Source organism: Emys orbicularis, chromosome 1 (assembly GCF_028017835.1).
Source record: "Emys orbicularis isolate rEmyOrb1 chromosome 1, rEmyOrb1.hap1, whole genome shotgun sequence".
NCBI lineage: Eukaryota > Metazoa > Chordata > Testudines > Emydidae > Emys > Emys orbicularis.
In genome coordinates, this window is record NC_088683.1 from 72,729,572 (window position 1) to 72,757,496 (window position 27,925).

Here is a 27,925-nt window from a genome sequence, read left to right on the forward strand (position 1 = left end):
ACCAGAAAACATTGCTCATCATTGTCTCACTGTTTACACAATAAAACCTGAATAATTCTACCCATGAAGCAATGAGTTAACCCCACTGGTTTGTACAAAAATACTCAGGGATAGCATCCAGAAGACTACCACAAAGTACAAACACTTCAGGGTGATTCTTCCCACATTCTACTTCAAATTTTGCCTTATACTAAAAGATGTGAGCCCTAAACCTGCAAATACTTATGTGCATGTTAATTGTAAGCACAAATAGTCCTATTGACCTCAGTGATGCTACTTACCAGCTTAAAGCTAAGCAGATATCTAAGCAGTTTGCAAGACTGGGGTATTTGCATGCAATGAAATCATGAGATTCTTGCTGAAGAATATTAAATGTGTAGATGAAAATACAGATGAGCAGTTACTTGTTCATCTTCTACATAGGATAATTTTGGTGGTATTTATATCATATTTGGGAAGAGATGATTAGCAGTTTTAGGAAAATCTGGTCTTATGTGCTAGGGTCTCTCCAAAATACATGTTCTTTAAGGCAGAAATTGCATCTTCTTTTGTGCTAGGTTTGTACAGGGCCTAACACATTGTGAACCATATTGGACACAAATATATAATAGAAATTATAATTAATATTTCTCCCAATCTCAAAATTTCTTGACTGATGTACTGAGAACATTTGCTAAAAGCAAATCTATAATCCAAAGTCTGCTAATACATTGTGCAGTGTTATCTCCAGATTGTAAGGGCAGGTTGGATTGTGATGCTTCACAAACCTCCAGTTCATTTTAAATTCATTTTAGGAGCTTCTATTGGAATTTGCACAGATTAGAAAGAGCTAGCTTGAGAAAAAAACATCTATTTTTATTCATATTTGTCCAAATCTCTTGGAAACATACTCTTGGCAATATGGGAAGGTAGAGAGATTCAAAAGAAATTAGGTGATGTCTTTTACTCAACTTAGAAAGATAATATTTTGTTATGTTTTCTTTTCCCTTTTTTAATGACAAAAGCAAAGGAGAACTGATAGGTAGGGGAAGGCAAAGATGCTATGACAAAAAGAATGAGATCTGAAGAGTGGGGAAAAAAATACACAGGATGGATGAAAGCAGGGGTAAGAGTTTGATCCAAAACCCATTGAAGTCAGTGAGAGTCTGCAATGAAAGGAAAAAGCATTGAAACTCAAAATAAAAAAAAATGCAAAACTATGGCATTTGATATGTGAATTAAATTTCAGATCTTCAAATTATTTTGATGATATCCTGAGAGTGCTTTCAGATTATGAAGTAACATAATCTGTGTTGAATAAACTTCAGGCCCAATGGTCAAAGTATTTTGCTTATAGTGAAGCTTATGGCTAGAGAAGTCAAAATTTTACAGCTAGAAAATATTCCCACCAAATAATATGATTACATTGGAACCAGATATTTTCCATGGGAAAATGTCAATTTCAATAACATAATTCAGATTTCCTGGGGAAATTCTGAAACATTTTTATATATAACTTTCAAATTTAAAATGTTGTTTCTTTCAGATTTTTTGTTTCAAAAAAATTGAAATAATATATTTTAAGCTATATCAAAACAATTTTTTGTTGGCATCAGCTTGAAACTTCCCACTGAAAACCCCAAATTTTTCAGATGAAAATTTTTGAATAAAGAATTTTCATTTGAAATTTATTTCAGAGAAAAGTTTGGTTTTTCTGACCTGTTCTAGTTGTGGTTTTTACCAAGTTAACAGTAACCAATGTCATGTTGTTACACTGAAATGTCTAATTGAAATTATACACTTGATCTTGCTAGGTGCAGAGTAATTAGGAGATAAGGGTAATGAGCACTTTGCAAGAGTTCCTCAGTACCTCACCAGACTGGGCCCTAAAAAGGAATTTCTTGAAGAATTATAAGTATCTAGTACATATTACAGATTCTAATTCTCAATGGGCAGAGGCCTAGGATCTGCGAGCAAAAAATATACAGTTGAACACCTACACCTGCATATGATATCACTGCAATTGCTCATGTTATTACCTTGCATTAATGGATAATCATATTATTCTCCAATTATAGTAGTTATGCACAGAAATGCAGCTGTGCACACTCACATTCACATTTCTGCATACAGATCTAAGGGCAAGATTTTCAGCAGTGCTCAGCCTTGGCCTCACTCTGCTCCCTCTGAAGTCAATGGAAGTCGAGAGAGGCCAATGCTGAACACTTTTGAAAATCCCACCCAAGAGCCTACAAAATGCTGAGTTATCAGACTTGAGCATGTTTTAAAGAAGCATGTGAGTGACTTAATGAGAAAGAGCTACATTGCAGTCTTTTTTGTAGGGTACAGACAAATGAAGACACAAGAAGAATGACTGTCAGATATACCACAAAGGGGGAGTGAGGAAAATAACTAATGTTTTCTAAAAGGAAGGACCAGAAGAGGAAAGAAAGAAAGAAAGAAAGAAAGAAAGAAAGAAAGAAAGAAAGAAAGAAAGAAAGAAAGAAAGAAAGAAAGAAAGAAAGAAAGAAAAAGCATTGAACTGATTTACAATCTTTCCTAATAGCGCAGTTGTTCACATCTTATTTTACTTGAAGCTTGCTTTTCACAAGAACATTGCTGAGTGACTTTTTACAATCTAATGAAAGAAGTCCATACCTTTCCTGATCCCTCCATCAGTAGCACACGTGTAATCACCTGTTGTCAGTAGGAAACATGTTCCCCCTCTTCTGTTTTTGTCTCTGGTACTAGAGCGTCTGATTGGTGGGTGCCTTTCCCCAGGTGAGAGTGGCTGCTCACTTCCTGCACTGTCTTCACCTGATAACACTGGTTAAAGCACCATGCCCATTTACAGACAACAATGAATGAGGAAATGAGACATCACAAAGAGCTTATGTTGAATGCCGGATATTCCCATCACTCAAGTACAAAAAACAGTAATAATGTCATGATAAGAATAAAGAAAAAGATTGCAGTTCATCATTAATCACTACAAAATTCAGCAAAAGGGCAAAAGTAAATGTTTTATTCAAAAACAAATCATCTTTTGAATATCCCAGCTCTATTTGAGATATCTCCTAATGTTCAGCTAGCTTAACATAAAATAAAATGCCATCAGATAAAAGGCTATTCTACTGAATTACGTGCCTTTATAGACGCTAACCTTTCCAACAGTAGTCTGTCTTAATTGTTTTAATATTGTGTTAATCTCTTTGACTATCTTCTTTATTAAAAATTAAGTTATGTTGATCATTTTGCTGTAGAATAGTTTTTAAAAGAACTTTTGATATAGGAATTAAATGATAAATGTTTAGGGCCAAAGCTGCTCTGAAATGCACAATTAACATTAAATGTAACTCCCATTGAAATCAATCATATATACCTGAGGGCTAAATGCGGTCCTTAGTCAGTGTGGTTAAGATTCAGCACGCAATAGAATCTCTACATCGCCCACTTTTGTTTTTCCAAAAGACCCTTTTTTTAAACAAGAAATATGTAGTATTTCAGGACCCAATTCAAGAAACCGTCCCTATTAAGGAAAGCACTTAACCATGTGCTTACGTGTTTTCCTGAATTGGGGCCACAAATGGCAATATTGTACCTTGAAGTTATGCACAACAATCCCAATAACTACACAAGAAATTAAGTTAGAAACGGAGCACAAATGGTGGCGCTATCAGAGAGAGCGAGAAAAAAAACCCAGAAGTAGATCACTTTAAGATTTTTTTCTCTAACCTCAAGGATTATAACACCTTGTAAATAAATCTGCAGACTCACTAGAACTATCTCTTTGCGCTGTCACACAGAGCCTCCTCTCTTCTGGAATGCCTTTAGCAGGACTTGATGACACAGAAAAGCTGTTGTCATTAACACTTTGAAGATGCTGTCTGAGAATGTGTATCAGTCAAGCACTGTAAAACTAACTATATTCCACCCACAACACACAGTCATCTGAAAGTTTCTCTCCCTTTTTTGATATCTTTAGAATTTTAAAAAAATCTGTGTTACCTTTGCTTGAGAACTCTCTCAGAGTTCTCAGAACTCTCTCTTTAATTGATCTTCTTTTAACCTAAGACTAAGCAGTGGTGTAATGTCAGAACTGAATTAAGATACTTTTCACAGTCACAATTTTCAGCTTCTTCCCTCTAAAGAGCAAAATCCAGCTACTCCAACACTGAAACGCATGTTTTTGCATTATTATTACTTATTGACTTTACAAAAGGAGCCTAATGATTTATATGGGAGCTTTGCAATAAAGCCATGTTCAGCATAAGAGTTAACAGATTTGAAAAAAAATGCCTGGTGACTAGAACTGGTCAGGATTTTTTTGAGATTTTTTTTTTCTGCCAGAAAATGCTGATTCATTGAAAACTAAACTTTTTCAGAAATGTGTCGATTTCAACTAAACTTTCATCTGGAATGTTTTTCAGGTCCACGATGGAATTTCTGGAAAATAGAATACTCAATAGAATACTCAACTCCAGAATACTCAATAGCCATGTAGTTAGGGCACTTGCAGGGAATATAGGTGATCCTGGTTCAAGTCCCTGCTCTGTCTAATTTGGATCAGGAACTTGAAACTGGGTCTCCTACATGCCATGTGAGTGCTTTAACCATCAGGCTACAGAGTCAATCTCTTTATTTTTCCCAATGAATATTTAATTATTTGTACAAAGTGGAACAGCTCCAACAAGAGAGATTGAGACTAACTCTAAAACCCAGTGGCTAGGGCTCAAACTTTCGTGCAAAACGGAATTCTTGCTTTCTGACCGGTCCTACTTGTGACTGCAAATCTATAGTAATTAAACTAAATGCTACTTAACTTTGTTCTTTAATCTCAAAAGATATTCAGTGTGTGCTGGGAAATGACATCTAGAGTGGTGCTGATGATTGCCATTTTCAGTTTTTCCCAAGAAGCTTTACTTTAACTTAATATCGGTCATATTATCAAAATAACAGTAAAAACACAATGTGATGTCCCATATAACACAGATGTGGGAAGTACTTCTTGCCAGGGAATTGGAGTGTTGAATGGAAAGAAATCTGAAAGCTAGAAGCCAGCTTTCTATATTCTTCCGTTGAGTGCTGTCCTTTACAAGGTAAAGCACCTGTTTCTTTTAATGACTTCCTCTTGTATTGCATCTTACATAATATGCCACTATATGCCATAGGCAAAGCTGACACAAGAGACAAACACCCAGCAGAACAGCATGGAGTTCAATGGTGTGGAACACAGTAGCTGTTCAGATAGTCACAATCATGCAGGAAAACAAAAGAACATCAGTACAATGAAACAAACAACAAGCAAAATAAATGATCGATGTCATCAGCAGAAAAGCATTCACAACATAGCAAGCAAACTGTATAGACCAGCTATGCACAGACCTGGGAATGTCATTGTAACTATTTTGCCATCTACAAGACTGACACACGCAAACACTGGAGTGAAGGGAGAGGGGAGGGAACTACATCTTTTAGTTGCAGAAAGATTTAATGCTTTCTGACACCTACCAAACATACTGGTCTATAAAGTATTTAGAGGACATGCATTTGAGATTGTGTCCTACCTGATCTGTTGTGTTCCATCAACCGGTTGTCTTTGCCGAGGCAGACATCTCCCTGTGTGCTATTGCAGGCTATATTCAAGTCTGTCTTGCAAAAGGTAGGGGAGCTCACCTGAGGAGCAGGAGGGATGTGCTTCTTCCTCTTTCTTGGAAGTTTCTGCTTCGCCATTGCCAGGGAGTAGTACATTCCAAAATTGTTGACAATGACAGGCACAGGCATGGCTATGGTCAGCACCCCAGCGAGAGCACACAGAGCACCCACTAGCATGCCTGACCAAGTCTGAGGATACATGTCCCCATACCCAAGGGTAGTCATGGTGACCACAGCCCACCAGAAGCCAATGGGGATATTTTTGAACTGTGTGTGCTCACTAGCAGATGGGTCATTGGGCTGGGCCCCTACTCGCTCAGCATAGTAGATCATGGTGGCAAATATCAACACACCTAGTGCCAGGAATATTATCAGCAGCAAAAACTCATTGGTGCTAGCTCGGAGTGTGTGGCCCAGCACTCTGAGGCCTACAAAGTGCCGGGTGAGTTTGAAGATTCGCAGGATTCTCACAAACCTCACCACCCTGAGGAAGCCAAGCACATCCTTAGCAGCTTTGGAGGAGAGCCCACTCAGGCCCACCTCTAGGTAAAAGGGCAGAATGGCCACAAAGTCAATGATATTCAAGAGATTTTTGATGAATTCAAGTTTATTGGGTGAAAAAACAACACGGACTAAAAATTCAAATGTAAACCACACCACGCAGACTCCTTCCACATACGTCAGAGCAGGATCTGTCTCAATTTCATACTGTAGAACCACCTCTGTGCCATTGATGGCATGCTCGGTTTTGTTTATAATAGTATTGAAAGCCTCATGGGTTTCCAAACAAAAGGTTGTAATTGAAACTAGGATGAAGAATAAAGAGGCAAAAGCAATGAACTGCAAAGAAAAGGAAAGAAAAAGGAAATCAGAACCATAAAGTACTTTACATTAATAAGTAGGGCCCTACCAAATTCATGGCCATTAAAAATGCATCATGGACTGTGAAATCTAGTCTCCCCCCATGAAATCTGGTCTTTTGTGTGCTTTTACCCTATACAGATTTCACAGGGAAGACTAGCATTTCTCAAACTGTGGGTCCTGACCCAAAAGGGAGTTGCAGGGGGGTCGCAAGGTTATTTTAGGGGGTCACAATATTGCCAGCCTTACTTCTGTGCTGCCTTCAGAGCTGCATGGCTGGAGAGCAGCAGCTGTTGGCTGGGCACCCAGCTCTGAAGGCAGCGCCCCGCCAGCAGCAGCGCAGCAGTAAGGTTGGCAATACCATACCATGTCACCCTTACTTCTGTGCTGCTGCCTTCAGATCTGGGCAGCCAGAGAGTGGCAGCTGCTGACTGAGGGCCCAGCTCTGCAGGAAGCAGCGCAGAAGTAAGGGTGGCATGGTATGGTGTATTGCCACCCTTACTCCTGCACTGCTGCTGGCAGCGGCTCTGCCTTCAGAGCTTGGGTCCCGACCAGCAGCCGCTGCTCTCCAGCTGCCCAGATCTGAAGGCAGCGTCACCACTAGCAGCAGCACAAAAGTAAGGGTAGCAGTACTGTAACCCCCCTACAATAACCTTGCGACACCCTCCCATACACACACAACTCCTTTTTGTGTCAGGACCCCTACAATTACGACACCATGAAATTTCAGATTTAAATTGCTGAAATCATGAAATTTACTATTTTTAAAATCCTATGATTGTGAAATTGACCAAAATGAACCATGAATTTGGTAGGGCCCTACTAATAAACAATCATCATAATCACTCATACATTTTACATTGTACTTTTACACTGTATAGCACAATTAATTACAAAGGCTCCCAAAGTGATTCACAGACTAATACACATGAAACATTAAACTGAAGCAATCCCTGAGGTGGAGAGTGATAACCAACCCTTACACTGCATGATGAACAAAAATCTGGTGGCGGGGGGACTGTTCATCAAGGGCATCAGGGTAACCATGATTCATTAAAAAAGTGACACTATGCCTTGAAAACTAAAGTCCTGCCTGCTGAGTGTGGATATCAAAAATCCAATGTCAGAGACCCCTCCACCCCCATGGTTCTCAATCTCTGAAAGAGGTAGGACAGGTTGAGCTGATCCTAATGGGGTTTAAGGCTGTGGTTCACACATGCTGCTAAGAATATTGGCTATATCCTCTGAATAAGTCATCAACGTGTAACCCTCAGGGAGATTACCTAGATTCCTGGGGCTCTGTCTGCTGGCAGTTCAGGGAGAGGCACACTGTCCCTGGTAGGGAGGGGGAGCCAAGGCAGACTCAGAGACTGCCCCGCAACCAATAGGGAGTGAGATGCCCTTCCCAGGGAGTTCAGGAAAGGGGAGAAGCCATTTTTGAGTGAGTCTGGAGCCAGCCAGGGCAAGGGCAGGACTGGCTGTGTGAGTCCCAGGCCTGCATGCAGGGTTCCCCCTGAGAACTGGCCTCTAGGGACCTGAAAGCAAGATCCCTCAGCTGGGTTTTTCCTTCTCCACTGATGATTCCCAGTTTGTAGAGGTTTTGCTGGGAAACTTCCCCAGTCAGGCTGAGTTAGCCCTCCAGCTACCTAGGTGAGACCAGTCATCACATGGTCAGCTCTGCTCTGTCTGCTAGTCCAGGGCTGCTACCTGCTGTGTGTGTCTGGACACCGGGCTAGGAGACTACAGTTTGGATTTTAGTACAGTTGTGTAATCTGCATCTTGAGCCCTGCACCCCTTTGTGGTGAGGGGAAATCCTGGGACCGAAGCAGCCTGATTCCTGCCTGAAGAGGATCCCTGCCAGCAGAGATCAGCCCCTCTGCAGTGACTGAGGAGTCCAGAGTCATCTCTGAACCTGAGGATCATTCATGAAGTTTGTGAGTGCACCATCTTTTAGTCAGTCAGGGAACTTGTTTTGGGGACCCCCTACTCCCTGAACTGTGTCCTCAAACCAGGGAGTAAGAGTTTGGGGATTTTATAACCTGCTGCATATTAAACCTGTGGAGGGACTTACCACCTGCACCTACTTGTGAGTCCTTTGGGCTGTACTGAACCCAGTCAGCCACACTGCTAAACTACTGCAGAGAAGAATTTTGTGGTCATAGATCATCAAGGACCCCAACAAAGTACATGTACCAACGGGACACTAATCTTATATCTGCTACATCAGGACACGTGACTGGGGAAAGTCATGGGTATTATCAGCATGGGCACTGTTGACCATAAAAATAGTGTTTTACCCTGTTATGTTATATTAGTCTCCTGTTCAATATAATTATTGTGTTGAATATATTGTATGTGTTTGTGTTATTTCTTGGAAGTCTCCAACTATCTGGCAAGTAAGTGGGGATTACCCCGTGGTTAGAATTTTCCTCCTAAGCTGCCCTGCTGACCCTGCCAGGAAGGAGTGAGGGGGGTGGAGGCACCACCAAATAAATTCATAAGAAAAAATAAAGAAGATACACCCTGCTGAGTGGGTGGTGGGATCCAGAAGAATCCAGACCTGTCCATCAATACCTGTAAGCAGATTGGCATTAAAGAAGGTAACAGGGTGGAGAGGGGGTGCTACAAACATTTCTTGTACCAAAAAAATTAGATGTAAACAATCAATTCATCGATACAGGTCATCCATTAGAGAAAATATTCTCTGTTATACACAGAGCTGATAGCTCTCTCTAGATTTGATTGCCCAATACTTCCCATTGTTAGACTCTATTTTCAGTTGTCTGTAACTTTTCAGCCTGAATGGTTAAAATTTGGCAATTTCCCATGCTGATTATCTGCCTTGGGTTGAATATTTTTGGAAAGTTTCACCAAAAAAGGTTCAGCCATTTCCAAAAGCAAGATTATGGGAAAATATGTTGTTTAGACCATGTTACAAAAATCTATACAACCTTTTCATTGGAACGGAAACTTGAAATTGGCAAGAGAATTGCCCTGGTGTCAGGGATGTTCCTTTTGCTGTTCCTGTGAAAAATTGCCCAAGTTTGACCAAGTTATAACTTATAAGCCTCTAAAAATGTCAATTCTCACAGGCTCAGTAAAGATTTGTTAGCATTTGGCAGCTAAATTTTCCAAAAATTCCATCTGTACTGAGTATGCTCCAGCCTCAGGCTGCAGTGCCTGAGTAGGGCTGTTCCTACAGGTGCTCCTCCTGGCTGCTGTGGATCACTGTGGCACCAGGCACCAGAAACGGAGAGCAGAGAAGCTGTCTCTCCTGTCCTCTCAATATCTTTTCTGGCTCCCAGGCCATGAGGAGGAGAAAACACCTTGACTTGAATGCAATGGAGACAATAGGGGAAAGGAGGCTGCGGGAGTAGATTGGAACAAGAAGCTTGGAGGAGAAAGTAGGATTTGAAGCTGGGGTGTAGGAGATATTGGGATTGATTAGGCAAGGAGACTGGGACTGGGAGCAGGGTGGGGAAACTGGGAAGGAGGTTGGGGCATGGGAATGGAAACTGTAGAAGAGATTGATATCAGTTGAAGAGCCAGGGGAGTTAGAGGGAATGGTCCTGTGGAAAAATTATGTGATCTCATAATTAAACATGGTATTGTAATGCATATGCACAAGGAAGGAAAATTAATTGCCCAGGCAGCCTTAACTCTGACATTCCCTAACCTTTGAGTGTTTGACTTTGTAACCTTAACATTCTTTTAAAGTGGGGGAAGGGGGGTTGTGCATTCTATTGTAGGTTACATTTTTAAAAGTGTATATTTCCATTCATTTCAAATGCCAAGGACCCAATATTATCTTTAAAGAGAAATTATGCTTGCTATCCACTCTAAAACAAAAAGAGTGAGTAGATGGGGATCAATCTTTTACAAGTAGTTTATAATGATCAGAAGAAAAAATTCAGTTTACAATCTATTCTGAAGCATGCCTAATTTTGTGGTTATAGAGATTTCTACAGAGATTTTCACAGAACTTTTAGCAACAGCTGCTCAAGCTGGCTGTCTCATTTAAATTCTAGTTCTGACTGGGCTTGACAAGCTCAGATGGGGGACTCTTTAGAACCAAAATACAGAGAAAAGAGGGGGGGGTAAAGAGGGACAGAAAGGGGAGAATGAGTGGTGACTGTAGGAAAATCATGCTAGATCATATATACATCTTTTATTAAACGCTTAATATAGAAAACCTAAAGGGGCAGCATAAACAAAGACTACAAAAGACAGATAAAATTTAGACTTCAGCCAGGGGAGAGTATACTATTTGGCCACCCCTCAAAGGAAAAGTGGGATCACATACCAGACTGAGGAGAGACAGGTCACATCTGAACCACTCGATAATAATGATAATAATGAGAGGAAGACAAGGCCGTTGCAGAGAAGTTAATGTAATTAAATTTAACATCGTTGTAGGGGGAAACATGCCAAGGAAACCCGCCACAGTAGCATTTATCTTCAAAAAGAGGAACTACGCAAAAATGTGGAAACAAATTAAAAGGAACACTCACACAGGTTAAATGCCTGCAAACTGCAAGGAGAATATTTAAAAACAACATAATAGAGGCTCAAACTAAATGCATATCCTAAATTTAAAAAAAAACAGTAAGAGGAACAAAAAATGTCACTGTGGCTAAACAACAGAGTAAAAGAAGCAGTTAGAGACAAAAAGACATCTTTAAAATATTTGAAGTCAAATCTAACTGAGGAAAATAGAAAGGAGCATAAACTCTGGAAAGTCAAAAATAAAAGTATAATAAGGCAGGCCAAGAAAGAATTTGAAGAGCAACTACCTAAAGTCACAAAAACTGATAGCAAAACATTTTTAAGTACGTCAGAACTGGGAAGCCTGCCAAACAATCAGTGGGGCCACTGGATGATCAAGATGCTAAAGGAGCACTCAAGGAAGACAAGGCCATTGCAGAGAAGCTAAATAAATTCTTTGCATCAGTCTTCACTGCAGAGGATGTGAGGGAGATTCCCAAACCTGAGCCATTCTTTTTAGGTGACTAATCTGAGGAACTGTCCCAGATTGAGGTATTCAGAACAAACTGATAAATTAAACAGTAATAAATCATCATCAGGACTAGATGGTATTCACCCAAACGTTCTGAAGGAACTCAAATATGAAATTGCAGAACTACTACCTGTAGTCTGTAACCTATCACTCAAATCAGACTCTGTAGCATGTGACTGGAGGATAGCTAATGTAACGCTGATTTTTGTAAAAGGCTCCAGAGGAGATCCTGGCAAGTATAGACCAGTAAGCCTAACTTCAATACCAGGCAAACTGGTTGAAACTATAGCACAGATCAGAATTATCAGACACACGGATAAACACAATAGGTTGAGAAAGAGAAATAGCTTGGGTCCTCCTTCCCAGATGGAACTCAGAGGATCTGTATGAGGGCTTTGGAGGTTGCTCATCTGCAGCATCCCACATGCTCAATCTTCTCCTCTGTATTTTTCAATTTTAGGTGAAACCCTTGAGAGAGCTGGTGAGATAATACAGGCTGAAGGGGCAGCAACGCATGACTGACACTCAGCCATTCATCTCCTTTACATGAAATGTAACCAGAATGAAATCCCACTTTTCTTAATAAATGCCCAGCTGAAATCATCCCCTGGATGAAGAACAGCTGGGGAAAGATGAACCCAGGCAAGACTGAGATGATGCCGGTAGGCAAAGGAAAACTCTTTCAAGTACTTGGCTCCTGTATAACATTCCCCACTGTCAATGGCATTGCCCTCAGTCTGTTGCCAGCCTGTATCTTGGGGTCTTTTGATCTCCTCAGTGTTAGTGGATGCCAAATAGCCATAGCAGCAAAAGAAACACATTTCCAATTGTGACTGGCCAAACGACTGAACTTTTTCTCTTCTATCAGACACACAGAGCTAGTCATGGTGATCCATTCATTTTGACCTCTAGGCTTGATTATTGCAGCTCATCCTATCTATGAAGGAGCTTTTTCAGGGCACATAGTTTCTAACTGGTACAAAATGCAGTGTCCTACCAGCTTAGCAACACATCACACCCCAGTTCTCCGCACTCTGCGCTAACGTATAAGCTTAGCAAGATATTTTTCTTACAGGCTGAGAAGGAAGAACAGGAGAGAGGTTGTTATTATTGCTATTTAAATACTTGGGAGGCACCCATGTGCTATAGAGATGGAGACAAGATGTAGAAGTAGATAGGTAGACGACAAGGAAATCCTGTAGTTTATAATACTTTAAAACCATAAAAATGTGTCTCTCTTGCGCTCGACACATTTTTGAATTGCATTTTAATTATTTCACATTGCAGACCTCTAATGATCTTGCTGTTATCACAAAGGGCACAAAGTAATAGATAATCATCAGTATAAAATCCACAATGCTCTTTCAGCCATTACACAAACCCCCTCTTACAGAAGTACTCCCAGCTTTAACACTCATGTGCCACTAATCCTGTTATCAAAATTACAAATCCAGGACAAATGCCTCAAATGGAAATCAAAATACCAGTGAACTACTGGAGACACAGGAACAGATAAAATACTGTTAAATATCTTTTTGTGATTCCACAACACTCACCAGGGATTGTTAAGGACTTAAATGTACGGTGCCTCTCGATCTGTGATTCTCTCCCACCATTATACTTAAGCAAAAAGTAAACTTCTCTGGGTGGGAGCCCATGAAAACTAACTTTGAGGTAAGCAGCTAGAGGGAGAGATAAATGGGTCATCATATCCAGTGCAATGGGCAGAATGAAAAGGAGTTTTTTGGAGACTTCCCTGTTGTAGTTGAAAGTGGCTGGGGTTTTTGTTTGGTGGGTTGGGGTTTCTTTTAATATTTCAGGGGTATATTAGCACTTGATTTCATGGTACGTTGAATAGGGAATGTGCTTAAGTGCTTTTCTGAATCAGGGCCTAAACCATGGTGGCAATTTGTTTGTTAGTCTTGGGTGCAAACACTTGAAAAAAGTCTGGATTTCCTCCAAAGCGAACAGTGCAGGGCAGATTTTTTTGAAGCTGGAGTCTTGGGCCAGAATTTCAATAAAGATGCAGATAGGTGCTGTCAAGGCTAATTCCCCACTCTGGCACTTTGAGTGCAGGAAGTGGGGGCCTGCAAGGATTCTAAAAATTAATACTGGCCACTCCAGGCTTGTATTAAACTCCCAAGGTTACAGCTTTTCTCTGACCTTGGATTGGTAGACCCTGCCAACACCCAAGTGCAGAACCCCTAGGAAGGCACAGTTGGGAATTCCTTCCTTGTCACCCTCAAGCCCTTTCACGCCCCCCTCCGGGGAACAGCTGAGAAAGAAGAAGAAGAAGAAGAAGAAGAAGAAGAAGAAAAAAAAGCTGTTGCCACTAGCTAATTAAACAACATGTGCACAAACCTCTTAATACACAAAAATCCAATTCTGTTCTTGAAAAAAGTAAATTTTATTAATTAAAAAAAAAAGTACATTTGGGAACTCAGGCTATTGCTAGATTTTAAAAGAACAACTATAAGAATTAAGCACCAAGAATAGCTTTCTTGAGGTCCAGCTTAAAGGTTACAAGCAAAACAAAATAGAGGCACAGAGGAGTCCACAAGCCATAACAAAATAAAAGGGATAAACCTAATCACATCTTCCTAGACATTTCCTGATCTACTTACATATCTGGGGTTTTAAATGAGTAGTTTCTAGGTATGATACTGATGATTTTTCATACCTGGCCCAAGCTTCTTACAGCATAGCTCAGGGATCAGCAACTTTTGGCACGCGGCTCGCCAGGGTAAGCACCCTGGCGGGCCGGATCAGTTTGTTTACCCGTCCGCAGGTTCGGCCGATCACGGCTCCCACTGCCCGCAGTTCACCGCTCCAGGCCAATGGAGGCTGCGGGAAACGGCGCAGGCCGAGGGATGTGCTGGCCGCCTCTTCCCGCAGCCCCCATTGGCCTGGAGCGGTGAACTGTGGCCAGTGGGAGCCGCGATCGGCCGAACCTGCAGACGCGACAGGTAAACAAACCGGCCCGGCCCGCCAGGGTGCTTACCCTGGCGAGCCGTGTGCCAAAAGTTGCCAATCCCTGGCATAGCTGTTGCCCTGTCTGCCTCTCCCCGAGAGAACAGAAAGACAAAAGGAGAGTCTTTCTTCAATTTTAAAAAGTTCTAGCCTTCCCATCGGCTCTTTTGGCCAGGTGCCCACTCACTTCCTTTTACCTATGCATAGCGGTGAGACTTTTTAACCCTTTACAAGTAGAGTAATTAGAGAACAGCTACTAAGAGGGATTTTATAGCTGCTGGGTGTCCATAAAAGGGAGCTACTCCGCCCTTCATTTATCACAGATGCCTAGTGGGATTTTCAAGAGCACCTAAGCAGGTTTGGCCACTAACTCTCAGGTGTGTTTGAAAATCTCACTAGGCACCTACCTGCAGCTTTAGGTGCTTAAATACGTTTGAAAATCTGGTCCTTTGTGATTAGTGGCTGTATGGTGCCCAGAAAGATGTGTCACAAAATGACTTCATTAAAGTGATTTTTCATGCTCTCTCTTTTGGCTTTTCACTTTTCTATCTAGAAATAAATACTCATTTCTTACCTGGTAAGGAAAAGTAAGTTTTGAAGTTCATATAACATCCTTTATATCTTCTGAGGCATGGTTTTTTTTTCTGAGTTACTTTAGTAAATAAAACTGAATATGTTTTATTGCTGTTTAAATATTGCTTACAAATCACACGAGATAGTGTTAGTTTAGCCTATTGATCCACCATCTGAAATTAATTATCTCAAACACAAAGAGGTGAACACCTAACAAAGTGTGGAAAGAAGTCCAGTAGGTACAAAAAACACCATATGTTTGGTAAAGCAGCAGAATAATTGTTCCCTGTTGCCAGTCTACTGGAAAGGGAAACTTAGGTCCTGGGTCCCAGTAGTACAGACAAGTGAAGCTGTGACAACAGTATATTGTATCACAAACCACTAGAAACTCTGAAGATTTTAAGTACAATGGGGTAAGTTAAGGAGAGTGGCAGCCTTAACTTGGAATTTCTCCGTTCTATTAGTTTAAGCCAGACCTTAACATCATTGTAACACAATTTTGTGCATTTAATAAATCAATCATTAATTTCAAATTGCACTGGTGCAAATCTATATGCTCTTTCTTCGCTAATCTAAAAAGCTATTTTTTGCTGTTGAGAAAATGCTGTATGCATGACTAATAAGGAAAAATCAATTTTACTCTAGAAAACTAGTTTAATTTTGTAATATGACCTGACAATTATATTCGATTAATTGCATTACTTTATATCAGAGACTTGCAGCTTTTTTATTATTGCCTCCCTTTCCCCAATCAGTTAAATTTAAGGTAATGCAATTACCAAACACTCTGAATCTGAAAATCTACAACTAGGCTTTACCTTAAAAACCAACATGGACTAAAACTAAGACACAATAATCTTATACAGGCGAGTCTCATCTTACGCGGGGGTTCCGTTCCGCGGTTAGCGCGTAAAGCGAAAACCGCGTATAGTCAAAATTACTTTGAGTTGAATGGCGGGCGGAATTGCCCACACTACAGGTACAGTATTAAAATTGTTATTTTTCTCTTTTTTTGTTTTTTGTTTTTTTTTGCCGACCGCATAAAGCTGAAATCGCGCATGTTAAATGCGCGTAAGATGCGACAAACCTGTACAGCCTTCCTGATTCTTATCAGGCAGGCTCTCTGTCCTTGTCTTAACTACAAAGTTACCATCTGTTATATCGCAATTGTTCTTGTTAAATCAACCCCCATCCACACACAAACCCCCCTTACTCATAGGTGCTGGAACCAGGGGTGCTACTGCACCCCCTGGCTTGAAGTGGTTTCCACCATATACAGAGTTAATTGTTTGGTTCAATGGCTCTCAGCACCTCCACTATATAAATTGTTCCAGCACCATTGCCCTTACTCATGTGTGATGATGCTAGTAACACCAACTGGCCAGGATGATTGGAAGTACAGGGCACTCGTCAAGTGAACTCACCTCATTGGCTGCTACAACTTCTCTGTAATTTTGACATGGATTGTATAGCTAATTAAGCCAATGGTGGCCAAAAGCTTGATCCATGGAGTTCTGCAACTCCGCCCTTGGCTATCCTAATCTTTATCCTACTCTGCTCTATTTTATGGGCCTCCAGAATTTGGGCACCCCTATTTTAGGTATTCCATTTCTGTTTGTTATATATACTGCAATGGCGTGCAATTTTTTTTCTTAAAAGACAAGAACAGTAAGTTATTTCCAGCCTAGCCCAAAGTGAGCTTGTTAAGAACTTAGAAACAGAATCCCCATGACAAAATAAGGAACAAATTAGCATTCAACAGTGATCAGCATCCTCTAGTAATCAAATTAGCAAATAATTAGCACCTACTTTATAAAGTACCCAGTTTCAGTAAGAGTATTTTCTTCAGCTCAAGAACGAGGATTCTTTGTAAAAAAAATATGCCAGACAACAAGGGGGTTTAGTAACAGGCAAGACTGTGTTGCATGCTATTTATTATTATAATTTGTATGATGTTCACACTGAAAGGCCCCAGTGTGAGTGTCACTGTCAAAATACTGAAGGAGCTTGGAATTTTTCCACAGCCTCCCTGGTTTTTAGCAACCTGAACACCTCTGGTTCATGTTTTCACTAATAAACATTTGGAAATTCCATTGGTTGCCAGAGATACCAAGTAGTCTATGTCCAGGGAAACGGCTTGGGTCATGAGGCTATGACGTATGCCACACAGTACGTATGTGCTTGTATTTGTCCAGAGACTGGGATAGCCATTCAGGTAGTACCTTCAGTTTTCACAAGGAAGCTACAGTGCCCCTACAGCAGGCAATGCAAGAAGAGGCATTCAAATCACCTTCAGAAAAGGCTGAGTATGCTGTTCTGCTATCCACAGTGTGGACATCACCCAGCAAAGGAAGACAAGACATGTGATATGTCTCTAGTGTTAGTGACAGATTCATAGATAACCTTGCAACCCCCATTTAGATTAGTGTAAATTCAGAGGTTTTACACACACTCACACACACCATTCTCCATGTCACTGGGCAAGAGAGAACTTGATTTAAGTACCCCTGCCACCTCCCCAACTCCTGATTGTTTGCTATGCCCATTTGTTGTGTCTTTTCTTAATTAAACTATAAGCTTTTTGGGGCAGGGAATCATTTACTCTGTGTTTGTACAGCACCTAGCACAATGGGGCCCCAACTCTAGTTGGGACTTGTAGGTGTTATAGGTGCTATTATAATAATCATCAGAATCTTCTGGTAGCCACTTTACAGCAAATGAAAATTATGTTCATGGCAGGAAAGAACATATTCTCACTGAAAAATCTTCCTTTACATTTTCTATTTAACATTTTTTCCTCAACAAAGTACCATGTAAGCTGAGGCTACATACTGAAACGGAGTCTGTCAACCTTTTTACAACATTTGTAATGTAAGGAATTGGTTTAGAAAATATAGGATATTTTCACACGCTCTTATCTCTCTCCAGTTACTTACCAAGTGTGATGTTGTTGCTCTGTCTAATTTCATTTGCTTTCATTCTGAAGTCAATGAGCCTCTAAAATGAAACACCCATTTCTGTTTGCATGGGTAAGCATCAGATTTCAGATGAAGTTAGCATAGATTTCTAGTCCATTTTCTTGTAGTGGATGAGATCACCAAACCAACCTGTAGCCCAGCCTATAAATAAATGATAGTGGTACTTCGATTGTTAACATAGCTCACAACTCTAAACAAAGATTGGGCTGGTCAAAATTCAAGGTATGCATACATGCTGCAGAAAGTGGAGACATCGCTTTTTATCTAAGTGATTACTGAATTATTGCTCCATCATGATGTTAGGGAGGCAGTATGTTTCAGGAGGGCCTATGCAGCTGAGATCCCGACTGCTTGTAGGACAAAATGCTCACTTGGGTAAATCAGCATAGCTCCATTGACTTCATTTTTTAACATCTGGCCCTGGATCTGTAAAATCTCCTGGCTTAAGCTTGATGAAAAAAGATAAATATATACATGAAAAAGGAGAAAATTATGGGGTTTTTTTTCATTTTCCATTAAATGTCAATAGAAAATTTTCATTCAGCTGCTCATAAAAAGGGGGTTTTAACTGTGTTGCCCTGGCTTAAATCCAAATCATGTAATAATATTGTACTTACTTAAAGTCCCCCGCAGTTTCAATCGGACACAATATTCACTGTTTCCAGACCTAAATTGTTGTGTGCTGCTGTGCTATTAAATAGGTGCTATGTTACAGTGGTGTGTGATTGCTACCTCTTACCTGCCTCCCAGAGTTATGTGGTTTATTTAGTTATCACTTAAGAAATGCTTTGACATATTTAGATAGAGCATTGCTCCTCAGCAGCACTTTTTATTATAAATGTGTGATTCACAATGATGCACCCTATTGTTAATGATAATTTCAAGTGAGAGAGATTCTATAGCAATCCAAAGATTATTTCCCTTAAATACTGATTTAAAATATAGTCACATATCCTGCTCATAAAACATGTAATTCTGATTAAGTCAACGCTGAAAAATAGAACACAAATGTAGAGCTTCTGCAGGGGCAAAGTCACTTTATTAAAAACAATAATTCTTTGCACTTCCATCCAAGGATCTCACATTTTAAAACATCATTAGTAAAAACAATTAGCATTTATATATCACTTCACATGCTGAAAGTGCTTACCTAAACAGTTAAGACTCTAATGGAGGCAGGTAATTGTTATTATCCCCACTTTGAAGATAGGGAACTGATGCTCACAGAGTTTAAAATATTTTCAAAATAAACCACTATTTTTTTTTACCCAACTTGAGACATCTAGGGTCTGATTTTGAGATGTGTTGTGTACCTGCAACTCTGATTGACTTTAAGTGAAAAAAAACCATGTCCTAAGTACCTCATATGGACACTTAAAATGAATGGCCATTTAAAAAAAAATTTGGCCTGGGTGATTTGACCAAGGTCACATAGTAAGTCAGTAACAGAGCTGGGAATTGAACTTCAAACTCCTGATTCTCAGTCCCATACTTTCTACTCACAAGATATGTTTCTTCTCTGTATTACCTTGAAACCTTGTTACTTCTTCAGACTATTTGTTTTTCAAGGACGGGTTGGACTAAGTGAATTCAATGGGCATTGGATGAGGCCCTACATTACCGTTAATTCTGGTCAGCTTTCCTATTTGTTTGGTTGTTTAATGCTGGGTTAAATCTTTGCCAACTTCTCAGTATCCTTCCAGAAAAGATTCTGCATTTTGCCTAAGTATAAATTACTCTGAGGCTGGCTCCTATCACTTCCTCCTCCAAATCCCCGCACTGGGTAATGTATACTTTCTAACAGGAGGACTCACTGGAAGTTCTGAAGGTTCAGTTCACTTTAGTTTGACTGCAGGCCTTACAAGATTTACCTTTGATGCACTGACTACAAAAAAAAAAAAAAAAAAGCCAGGTGTTGAATATTTAATAAGCCCTTGGAATACAACATTTAATATTTTCTAGTGAAAGCTCAGTGCTGACTTAACAGAAAACAAAAGTCTCTTTCCAAAGAAATATATTCAGATTACACATTATTTGAAATGATACATAATCTGGCAGTAAAACTACACATCTAGAATGAAAATAATTTTTAAAAAAATCTTCCTTACCAGCCTTGGTAGCCTTATAGTAAAATTAGGGGGTGGGGAAAGAATTTCTTAAAGAAAATACTCTTTAAGGTTTGCTTGATAACACAACCAATATTCTTGCTTTACAGAGATAGGATTTGCATATTTATAATCCAATCCTTCAGCACTCCTACAAAGTGCTGAGTGTTCCTTAATTCAGTGAGAGTGGAGGGCACTCATCACCACATGCTCAGCACTTCCTTCCAAGAGCATTCTGCCCCTTGCAGAATTGAACCCTCAATGCACACCGTTGCTTTGTAAGCAGGGCAGCTCGGCAAATGTTGCAAAATAAATCAATATCCTTGCAAGTATTCACTAATTTAGAAATTACTTTTTTCCAGCCCTGGTCACACCCCTTTTTGTATTTGCTTGAAGCAATTAAGGCTTTACTCACACAAATGCTTTCTTTGGCAAAGAACTGAAATGAGATAGTAAATACATTGGCCAGAAATGTCAAACCCTAAATCTAGGCTCCTAAATCAATACTTAGGCACCTAAAAAAAATTGACCTGATTTTCAAATAGTCTAAACACTTGCAGCTCACACTGACTGAAAATCAGGCCACTTTTGTTTAGGTGCCCACATATAAATTTAGCTACCAAACTTTAGGCCTCCTGATTGGGAAATTTTGGCATAGAGGGTGGCTCAGGTTGCTAGGATAGCTCTTTATATACCCTCATCTGGTGTGCAGAAGCCAATAGCTTACCTGAGCCCCACCCCCTGCCACCAGCCTGCCAACCAGCTCCGGTAATGTTTCCTGCCCTCCCAACCCCCAAGGGAGGGGGAACTCTTAAAGGTGCCACTCCACTTTTTTCCCCCACCAGCCAAGCCAAAGCCCCCTGACGATGAAATTACATTACAGCTCCAATACTAATGTCAAACCAGGCTTTGTAGAGTTCTTGCCAAACTTTTATTTTTCATAATGTGAGTAATGGCTTCCTTTTAGCAATCATTGATAGAGTTCTCTCTCTCTCTCTCTCTCTCTCTCTGAAATAAACATAATTTAACACTCAACATAATTGTAAAACTTTTGCTGTTACCATTCTATGCACAGACACAAATTAAATGAAAAACATGATACATTTTCCTGTTAGTGGTGTTAGAGTTGAGATCTATGATGAAGGTGCACAGTAATATAGCATGCTAGAATTTATGGTGCTACAGTACTAGCTATTCACTCAGTCACTGATGAGCTGCTATTTTATGAGAAACTGGGAATTCTCTCTCTCAAGTGCGGGCTCTTCAATTGGCCATATATGTTTCAGTCTCACAAAGCAACCTTATTTCAACACCAGGTGAGGAACATTTGCAAAAGGCTATAAACTTCCCTTCCCTTACTGGGAGTTCCAATTCTATAATGAGTCCCTCCAAAGCAGTTAAGTCCTTGTCCTGTATAATGCAATGGCCCAGAACCTCAGTGTAAGTTAAGTCAATGGAATGATGCCAGTTTATACCAGAGGAGTTACTGGCCCAATTAATCTAAGGCACATTGATTTATGAGAACTAGGGAGTAAATACCAGCAGAAAAATAGAGTCCAATAATGTTGTATTTTAAATTGCATGTAAATAGCACCTATCCAAGGGTGCCAAAAGCATTTTACAAACTTTGTGTATGTGTATTATTGTACTACTGAATATTGTGTATAATTAGAACATTACCTCAGTTGTGCATGTGGGCAAAGGATTTAACCCTGCATTTCAGAGATGGGTGAACAACTTGCGCACTAGAAAAGTCGATGGGGTACATGGCAAATGGTCTGAGATCATTCCTCCTAAGCCATAAAGTAGTAGTGGAACACTCCACAGTTACTACTGTAGCTGCTGTCTCTTACATACACCTACATGAGAAAGGGGTCTGACTGGCAGAACTATGAAAATATACATATGCTGATGTTTTTCCCACATCTCCCTCTCTCCCCCACCTGCCAGCAAAACACTTTTCTGCACTAGCATCCAAGTAACCTCCAAGATGCATAGAGAATGAGGATGCTTTGTTTAGTTTCTTTCCATCTCCACACTGTAAAATAGCACCAGTTGCCTTCAGGGCCTTTCAGAATCATGCAGGAGGAAGCAAGATATATTTGCTGCCAAGAACAGTCTGATACATCTATTGTATTTGATTCCTGTATGGGAATACGATCTTTCTTAAAAAGAAATTAGCTTTCCAAATGCTCATAGTGGTTTCCCATTTAGACAAACTGAAATTACCTGACTTTCTTCAGCTACGTTGTTAGTCCAGTACAGAACCAAGTATGTAGCAACCTACCGAAAACATAAAATTAGAGGCTAGTCACAAGTCTCAGGGACCCTCTAATTAAAAAGCTATTTTGTTGATCATTTTCTATTGCCTTCAGTGGCTTCCCTTTTCATTAATTTAAATGCATAGGTCTTATTTTAGTTATAGTTTGGCTGAGCTGTGGCTAACCTGGCAACTCACTAGGTTTTATTTTTTGGGCTAGACTTAGCATTTCCACTCTAGCAGTCACCATTTCAAAAGGTATCAGTAGTCAGGTTCGCTTTGACCTCACATTATTGAAAATGTATGCATGGCTACATGGACTGATAAGCAAACCATTATCATTCATTACATACTGCTTTATATATTTCTGCTAAAATAGCAAGACCATTTCTAACAACCACAAAAATGCAATGCATGCTGTTTCTGCATTGACAGTAGAAGATGAGAGAGAAAGAGAGGCATTCTTCTCTCTCTCTCAATCTGGCTTCTGGGTTTCAAGTTCTGATATTAGAGGCTCAATGGTTTCTTACTCCTGAGGAAGAGTATGTCAGACAGAACCTAGGATTCACTACAGGGCTGAGGAAGAAAGCCAATTACTGTTTATCTTTCAACTTAAAGCCATCCATCTCAGCCAATCCCAAATCCACATACCGTGTTGTTAGCTTTTTTGCATGCTTAATTTCCTTGTCCTAGACTACACTCTCTTCTGATCAGTATGGCAGAGTTTAGGCTCTGGGACCTGACAACTTATGATATTTTACACACAATATTGTTCTCCACATGATGGATTATGGCAACGCTTTATTTGGATCAATGGATCAAAACTGGAGCAAATGTTCAGCATAATGTTTATTTCTCATAAACTTTCACAACCAGGTGGATACATGGTGTAAAGAGAGAAATACTTATGGAGAAGAAGGCTTCTATTATATTTCTATTTGCCTAGTCCATAAGTCTTATGGCCATTAAAATGAAAGTTACAAACATAATTTGAATCATACCATATCTGCCTCATTTGAGCTACTCAAGTTCACTTGTATCTTCTTTCTCTCTAGCTCTGAGACTGAAAACATGATTCAGAATCTGACAAGTAAATATAGGGCTTTGTTAAGAAAAACATTTGGGACTTGGGCATTTTCCATCAGATAAGAATTTTAATGGCACCATCTCTGGTTGCAGTGGAAACCTCCCTTCTCTCTATTAACCTCATGTAATCGTAATACAATGGCATTAGTTGCCAAATGTTTCTTAGACTTTGTTACAAGAATTTTTGAGGATGGTTGCTCATCTGCATCTCATTACTGCCCCACCCCAAACACACACAACACGGCAACACTCACACTGTAAGTATTGATACAAAGGTCACCATTTTAGATAAGACAAAATCAAGGGATTTGTATAGAGCCTTCAACCTGTATGTTTCTAGATCAAATAAAGCATAAGTCTGACTGGAAGTTATCTCCCTCCAACAGTAGTCTAATGGCTTCAGTTAGTTCTTAGTGTCCACATCACAGAGATATACCACAGTTTACATTAATTAGCACCTTTTTGGCAGTCAGCAGAGATACGAAGGACTGAATAGACAAGGAGACTGGACTATGCTTTCCCGCCTAGAAAGACTAGTCTGGAGGCATGAAAGTGGGATTTTAATATTGGCACTCTCAAATACCAAGGGATCAAATAGTATTATTTCAGAACACACTTTCGTAATTTATATTTAATTACACACAAGAAAATCTACATTACAAGAACATAATTAAGGTTGCAAAGAGAAGCAATCCAAAGCAAGAAAGTGCACGAATTAAGGTTGCATGTACAACCTTAACTCGGCTCTCTTTTGTATTATGATGAAATCTTTAATTACATGATCACATATTTTCCACAGGATCCCTGCCTCATTCGGTGCACAGAAGGGATGGTGCTCACTAAATGAAAAGCCATTCAATATTTTGTTTTCTCCTCATTGTTCAATGTGTGACCCCATGTCTTATTTAGTGTACGCTATTCAAACCCTGCTCTGAAGTCAGAATTATTAATTTGGTCATGTTTTTTTTCCTGTGGTGCTCACCACTGTAGTATCTGAGTGCTTCACAAACATTCATTTATTTTTATAAATAAGGTGAGGGCGTAATACTTCAGACCAGCATTGATGTGATCATAGAATCTATGTGATCATAGAATCATAGAATATCAGGGTTGGAAGGGACCTCAGGAGGTCATCTAGTCCAACCCCCTGCTCAAAGCAGGACCAACACCAACTAAATCATCCTAGCCAGGGCTTTGTCAAGCCTGACCTTAAAAATCTCTAAGGAAGGGGATTCCACCACCTCCCTAGGTAACCAATTCCAATGCTTCACCACCCTCCTAGTGAAAAAGTTTTTCCTGATATCCAACCTAAACCTCCCACCCTGCAACTTGAGACCATTACTCCTTGTTCTGTCATCTGGTACCACTGAGAACAGTCTAGATCCATCCTCTTTGGAACCCCCTTTCAGGTAGTTGAAAGCAGCTATCAAATCCCCCCTCATTCTTCTCTTCTGCAGACTAAACAATCCCAGTTCCCTCAGCCTTCCTCATAAGTCATGTGCTCCAGCCCCCTAATCATTTTTGTTGCCCTCCGCTGGACTCTTTCCAATTTTTCCACATCCTTCTTGTAGTGTGGGGCCCAAAACTGGACACAGTACTCCAGATGAGGCCTCACCAATGTCAAATAGAGGGGAATGATCACGTCCCTCGATCTGCTGGCAATGCCCCTACTTATACAGCTCAAAATGCCATTAGCCTTCTTGGCAACAAGGGCACACTGTTGACTCTCATCCAGCTTCTTGTGCACTGTAACCCCTAGGTCCTTTTCTGCAGAACTGCTGCCTAGCCATTCGGTCCGTAGTCTGTAGCAGTGCATAGGATTCTTCCGTCCTAAGTGCAGGACTCTGCACTTGTCCTTGATGAACCTCATCAGATTTCTTTTGGCCCAATCCCCCAATTTGTCTAGGTCCCTCTGTATCCTATCCCTTCCCTCCAGCGTAACTACCACTCCTCCCAGTTTAGTGTCATCTGAAAACTTGCTGAGGGTGCAAGTCCACGCTATCCTCCAGATCATTAATGAAGATATTGAACAAAACCGTGCCCAGGACCGACCCTTGGGGCACTCCACTTGATACCGGCTGCCAACTAGACATGGAGCCATTGATCACTACCCATTGAGCCTGATGATGTAGCCAGCTTTCTATCCACCTTATAGTCCATTCATTCAGCCCATACTTCTTTAACTTGCCAGCAAGAATACTGTGGGAGACTGTATGAAAAGCTTTGCTAAAGTCAAGGAATAACACATCCACTGCATTCCCCTCATCCACAGAGCCAGTTATCTCATCATAGAAGGCAGTTAGGTTAGTCAGGCATGACTTGCCCTTGGTGAATTCATGATGACTGTTCCTGATCACTTTCCTCTTCTCTGAGTGCTTCAGAATTGATTCCTTGAGGATCTGCTCCATGATTTTTCCAGGAACTGAGGTGAGGCTGACTGGCCTGTAGTTCCCGGATCCTCCTTCTTCCCTTTTTTAAAGATGGGCACTACATTAGCTTTTTTCCAATCATCCGGGACTTCCCCCGATTGCCATGAGTTTTCAAAGATAATGGCCAATGGCTCTGCAATCACATCCGCCAACACCTTTAGCACTCTCGGATGCAGCGCATCCGGCCCCATGGACTTGTGCTCATCCAGCTTTTCTAAATAGTCCTGAACCACTTCTTTCTCCACAGAGGGTTGGTCACCTCCTCCCCATGTTGTGCTGCCCAGTGCAGTAGTCTGGGAGCTTACCTTGTTCGTGAAGACAGAGGCAAAAAAAGCATTGAGTACATTAGCTTTTTCCACATCCTCTGTCACTAGGTTGCCTCCCTCATTCAGTAAGGGGCCCATACTTTCCTTGACTTTCTTCTTGTTGCTAACGTACCCGAAGAAACCTTTCTTGTTACTCTTAACATCTCTTGCTAGCTGCAACGCCAAGTGTGATTTGGCCTTCCTGATTTCACTCCTCCATGCCTGAGCAATATTTTTATACTCCTCCCTGGTCATTTGTCCAATCTTCCACTTCTTGTAAGCTTCTTTTTTGCATTTAAGATCAGCAAGGATTTCACTGTTAAGCCAAGCTGGTCGCCTTCCATATTTACTATTCTTTTTACACATCGGGATGGTTTGTTCCTGAAACCTCAATAAGGATTCTTTAAAATACAGCAACATAAGCTGTATTTTAAGCAACAAAAGCATCGCAACATAAATTTGTCAAGATGTTCATGTAAACCTATCAAATTGCTACTTACACAGATTGGACACATTCCATTCAGGAGCCATCCACAAGACAGGTAAGCACCTTGCCTTCTCTGCTGTTCTATGAAGCATTAGCACCACCTCTATAAGACTCGGGTTTATTCCAATGTACAGAGTCTGGCTCATAGGGGGAATGCAATACTTAATTAAACAAATCCACTGTCTAATAAAATTAAAGTATCTCCTCTTCAGCTGAGGCTTTAGGTTTTCCTATGATGAAATAACAGATGGATCTTTAAAATGAAAATAGAATTTCAGCTTAAGCTTGTTTCCTAGGCCGGACAAGATATGACCGTTGGAATTCTTCCATAAATCAACAAGAGCAGCTCAAAAGTCCTTCAAGAGACGTGCGTTAACATAAAAATCTAAACTGATGAACTGATACGTTCTTCTGGCAACTTTAATGAAGTACTTGAACAATTGCACTGAAAGAGCAGTTTCAGGCCAGAAAGCTGTTTTTATTTGGTTGTTTTTTTGTTTTAAAGCTGCCATACATGTTCTGTGAGAATCTTTCCCAAACTCACTACACAATTACATAGATCAAAGCTAAATTTAGAAGACAGTGAATTATTCTTTGCAACAATAGGCAACTAAGTTTATGTGAACTCTCTGGGGCAGAGCAAACCATCAAGTAACTTTATTTGATACATGGATGTTGATTTCTAGGTATAAGAAATGGATTAAGGCACAGGCAACCTACAGCGTGTGCCTACAGCCCAGTTCATGAGGGGGGCCCAACCTGAGTGGCTCTCCGACCCTATCCATCGGACCGCAATGCTACTCACTCAAATTATCCTCCCCCACCCTCATCATGACAGAGGGGCCACAGGGACAAACCTGAGTGAGCAGTGGGATGGCCAGTGCTGCTCCTCCTTGCTGCTGCCATGGGGCCAGCTCTGGCATCAGGGTTCCTGCCCTGGGGGCCTGTCTGGCCTTGTCCTGCTTCCAGCAGCCCATTCCCTCTGCTCTGCCCGCAGGACTCATCTCAGGGACAGTCTCATAGACCTGCTACAAGTACAGGGAGCTGATGTGAGTGCCCACATGGGGGAGCCAGCCAGGAGAAGGATGGCAGGGAGCCTTGGGGACAGACTTGCCTAGGGCCCAGAGGTGGGTGGGTCAGGCCCTGGGTGTACCGTTTTACTTTATAACATTCATTGATTGACCAACTGTTCATAGTAATCCCAGAGCACCTGGCATTGG

General features: G+C 40.6%; 1 protein-coding gene across 7 annotated transcripts in view; it reads right to left on the bottom strand.

Annotated features, from left to right (window-relative positions):
* KCNC2 (potassium voltage-gated channel subfamily C member 2) overlaps positions 1 to 27,925 on the bottom strand; it is a 159,033-nt gene that overhangs the window by 2,944 nt on the left and 128,164 nt on the right. For 3 of the 7 annotated variants that reach the window (XM_065415460.1, XM_065415483.1, XM_065415453.1), the window contains exons 2-3: positions 5,547 to 6,474; positions 2,638 to 2,805 (exon numbers count right to left, since the gene is read on the bottom strand). In XM_065415460.1, the coding sequence (XP_065271532.1) occupies positions 2,638 to 2,805; positions 5,547 to 6,474 (1,096 nt within the window). Of the gene's footprint in view, positions 1 to 2,637; positions 2,806 to 3,151; positions 3,162 to 5,546; positions 6,475 to 27,925 lie in introns of all 7 variants that reach the window. The other 4 variants (XM_065415502.1, XM_065415493.1, XM_065415475.1 and 1 more) reach the window with 3 other exon arrangements.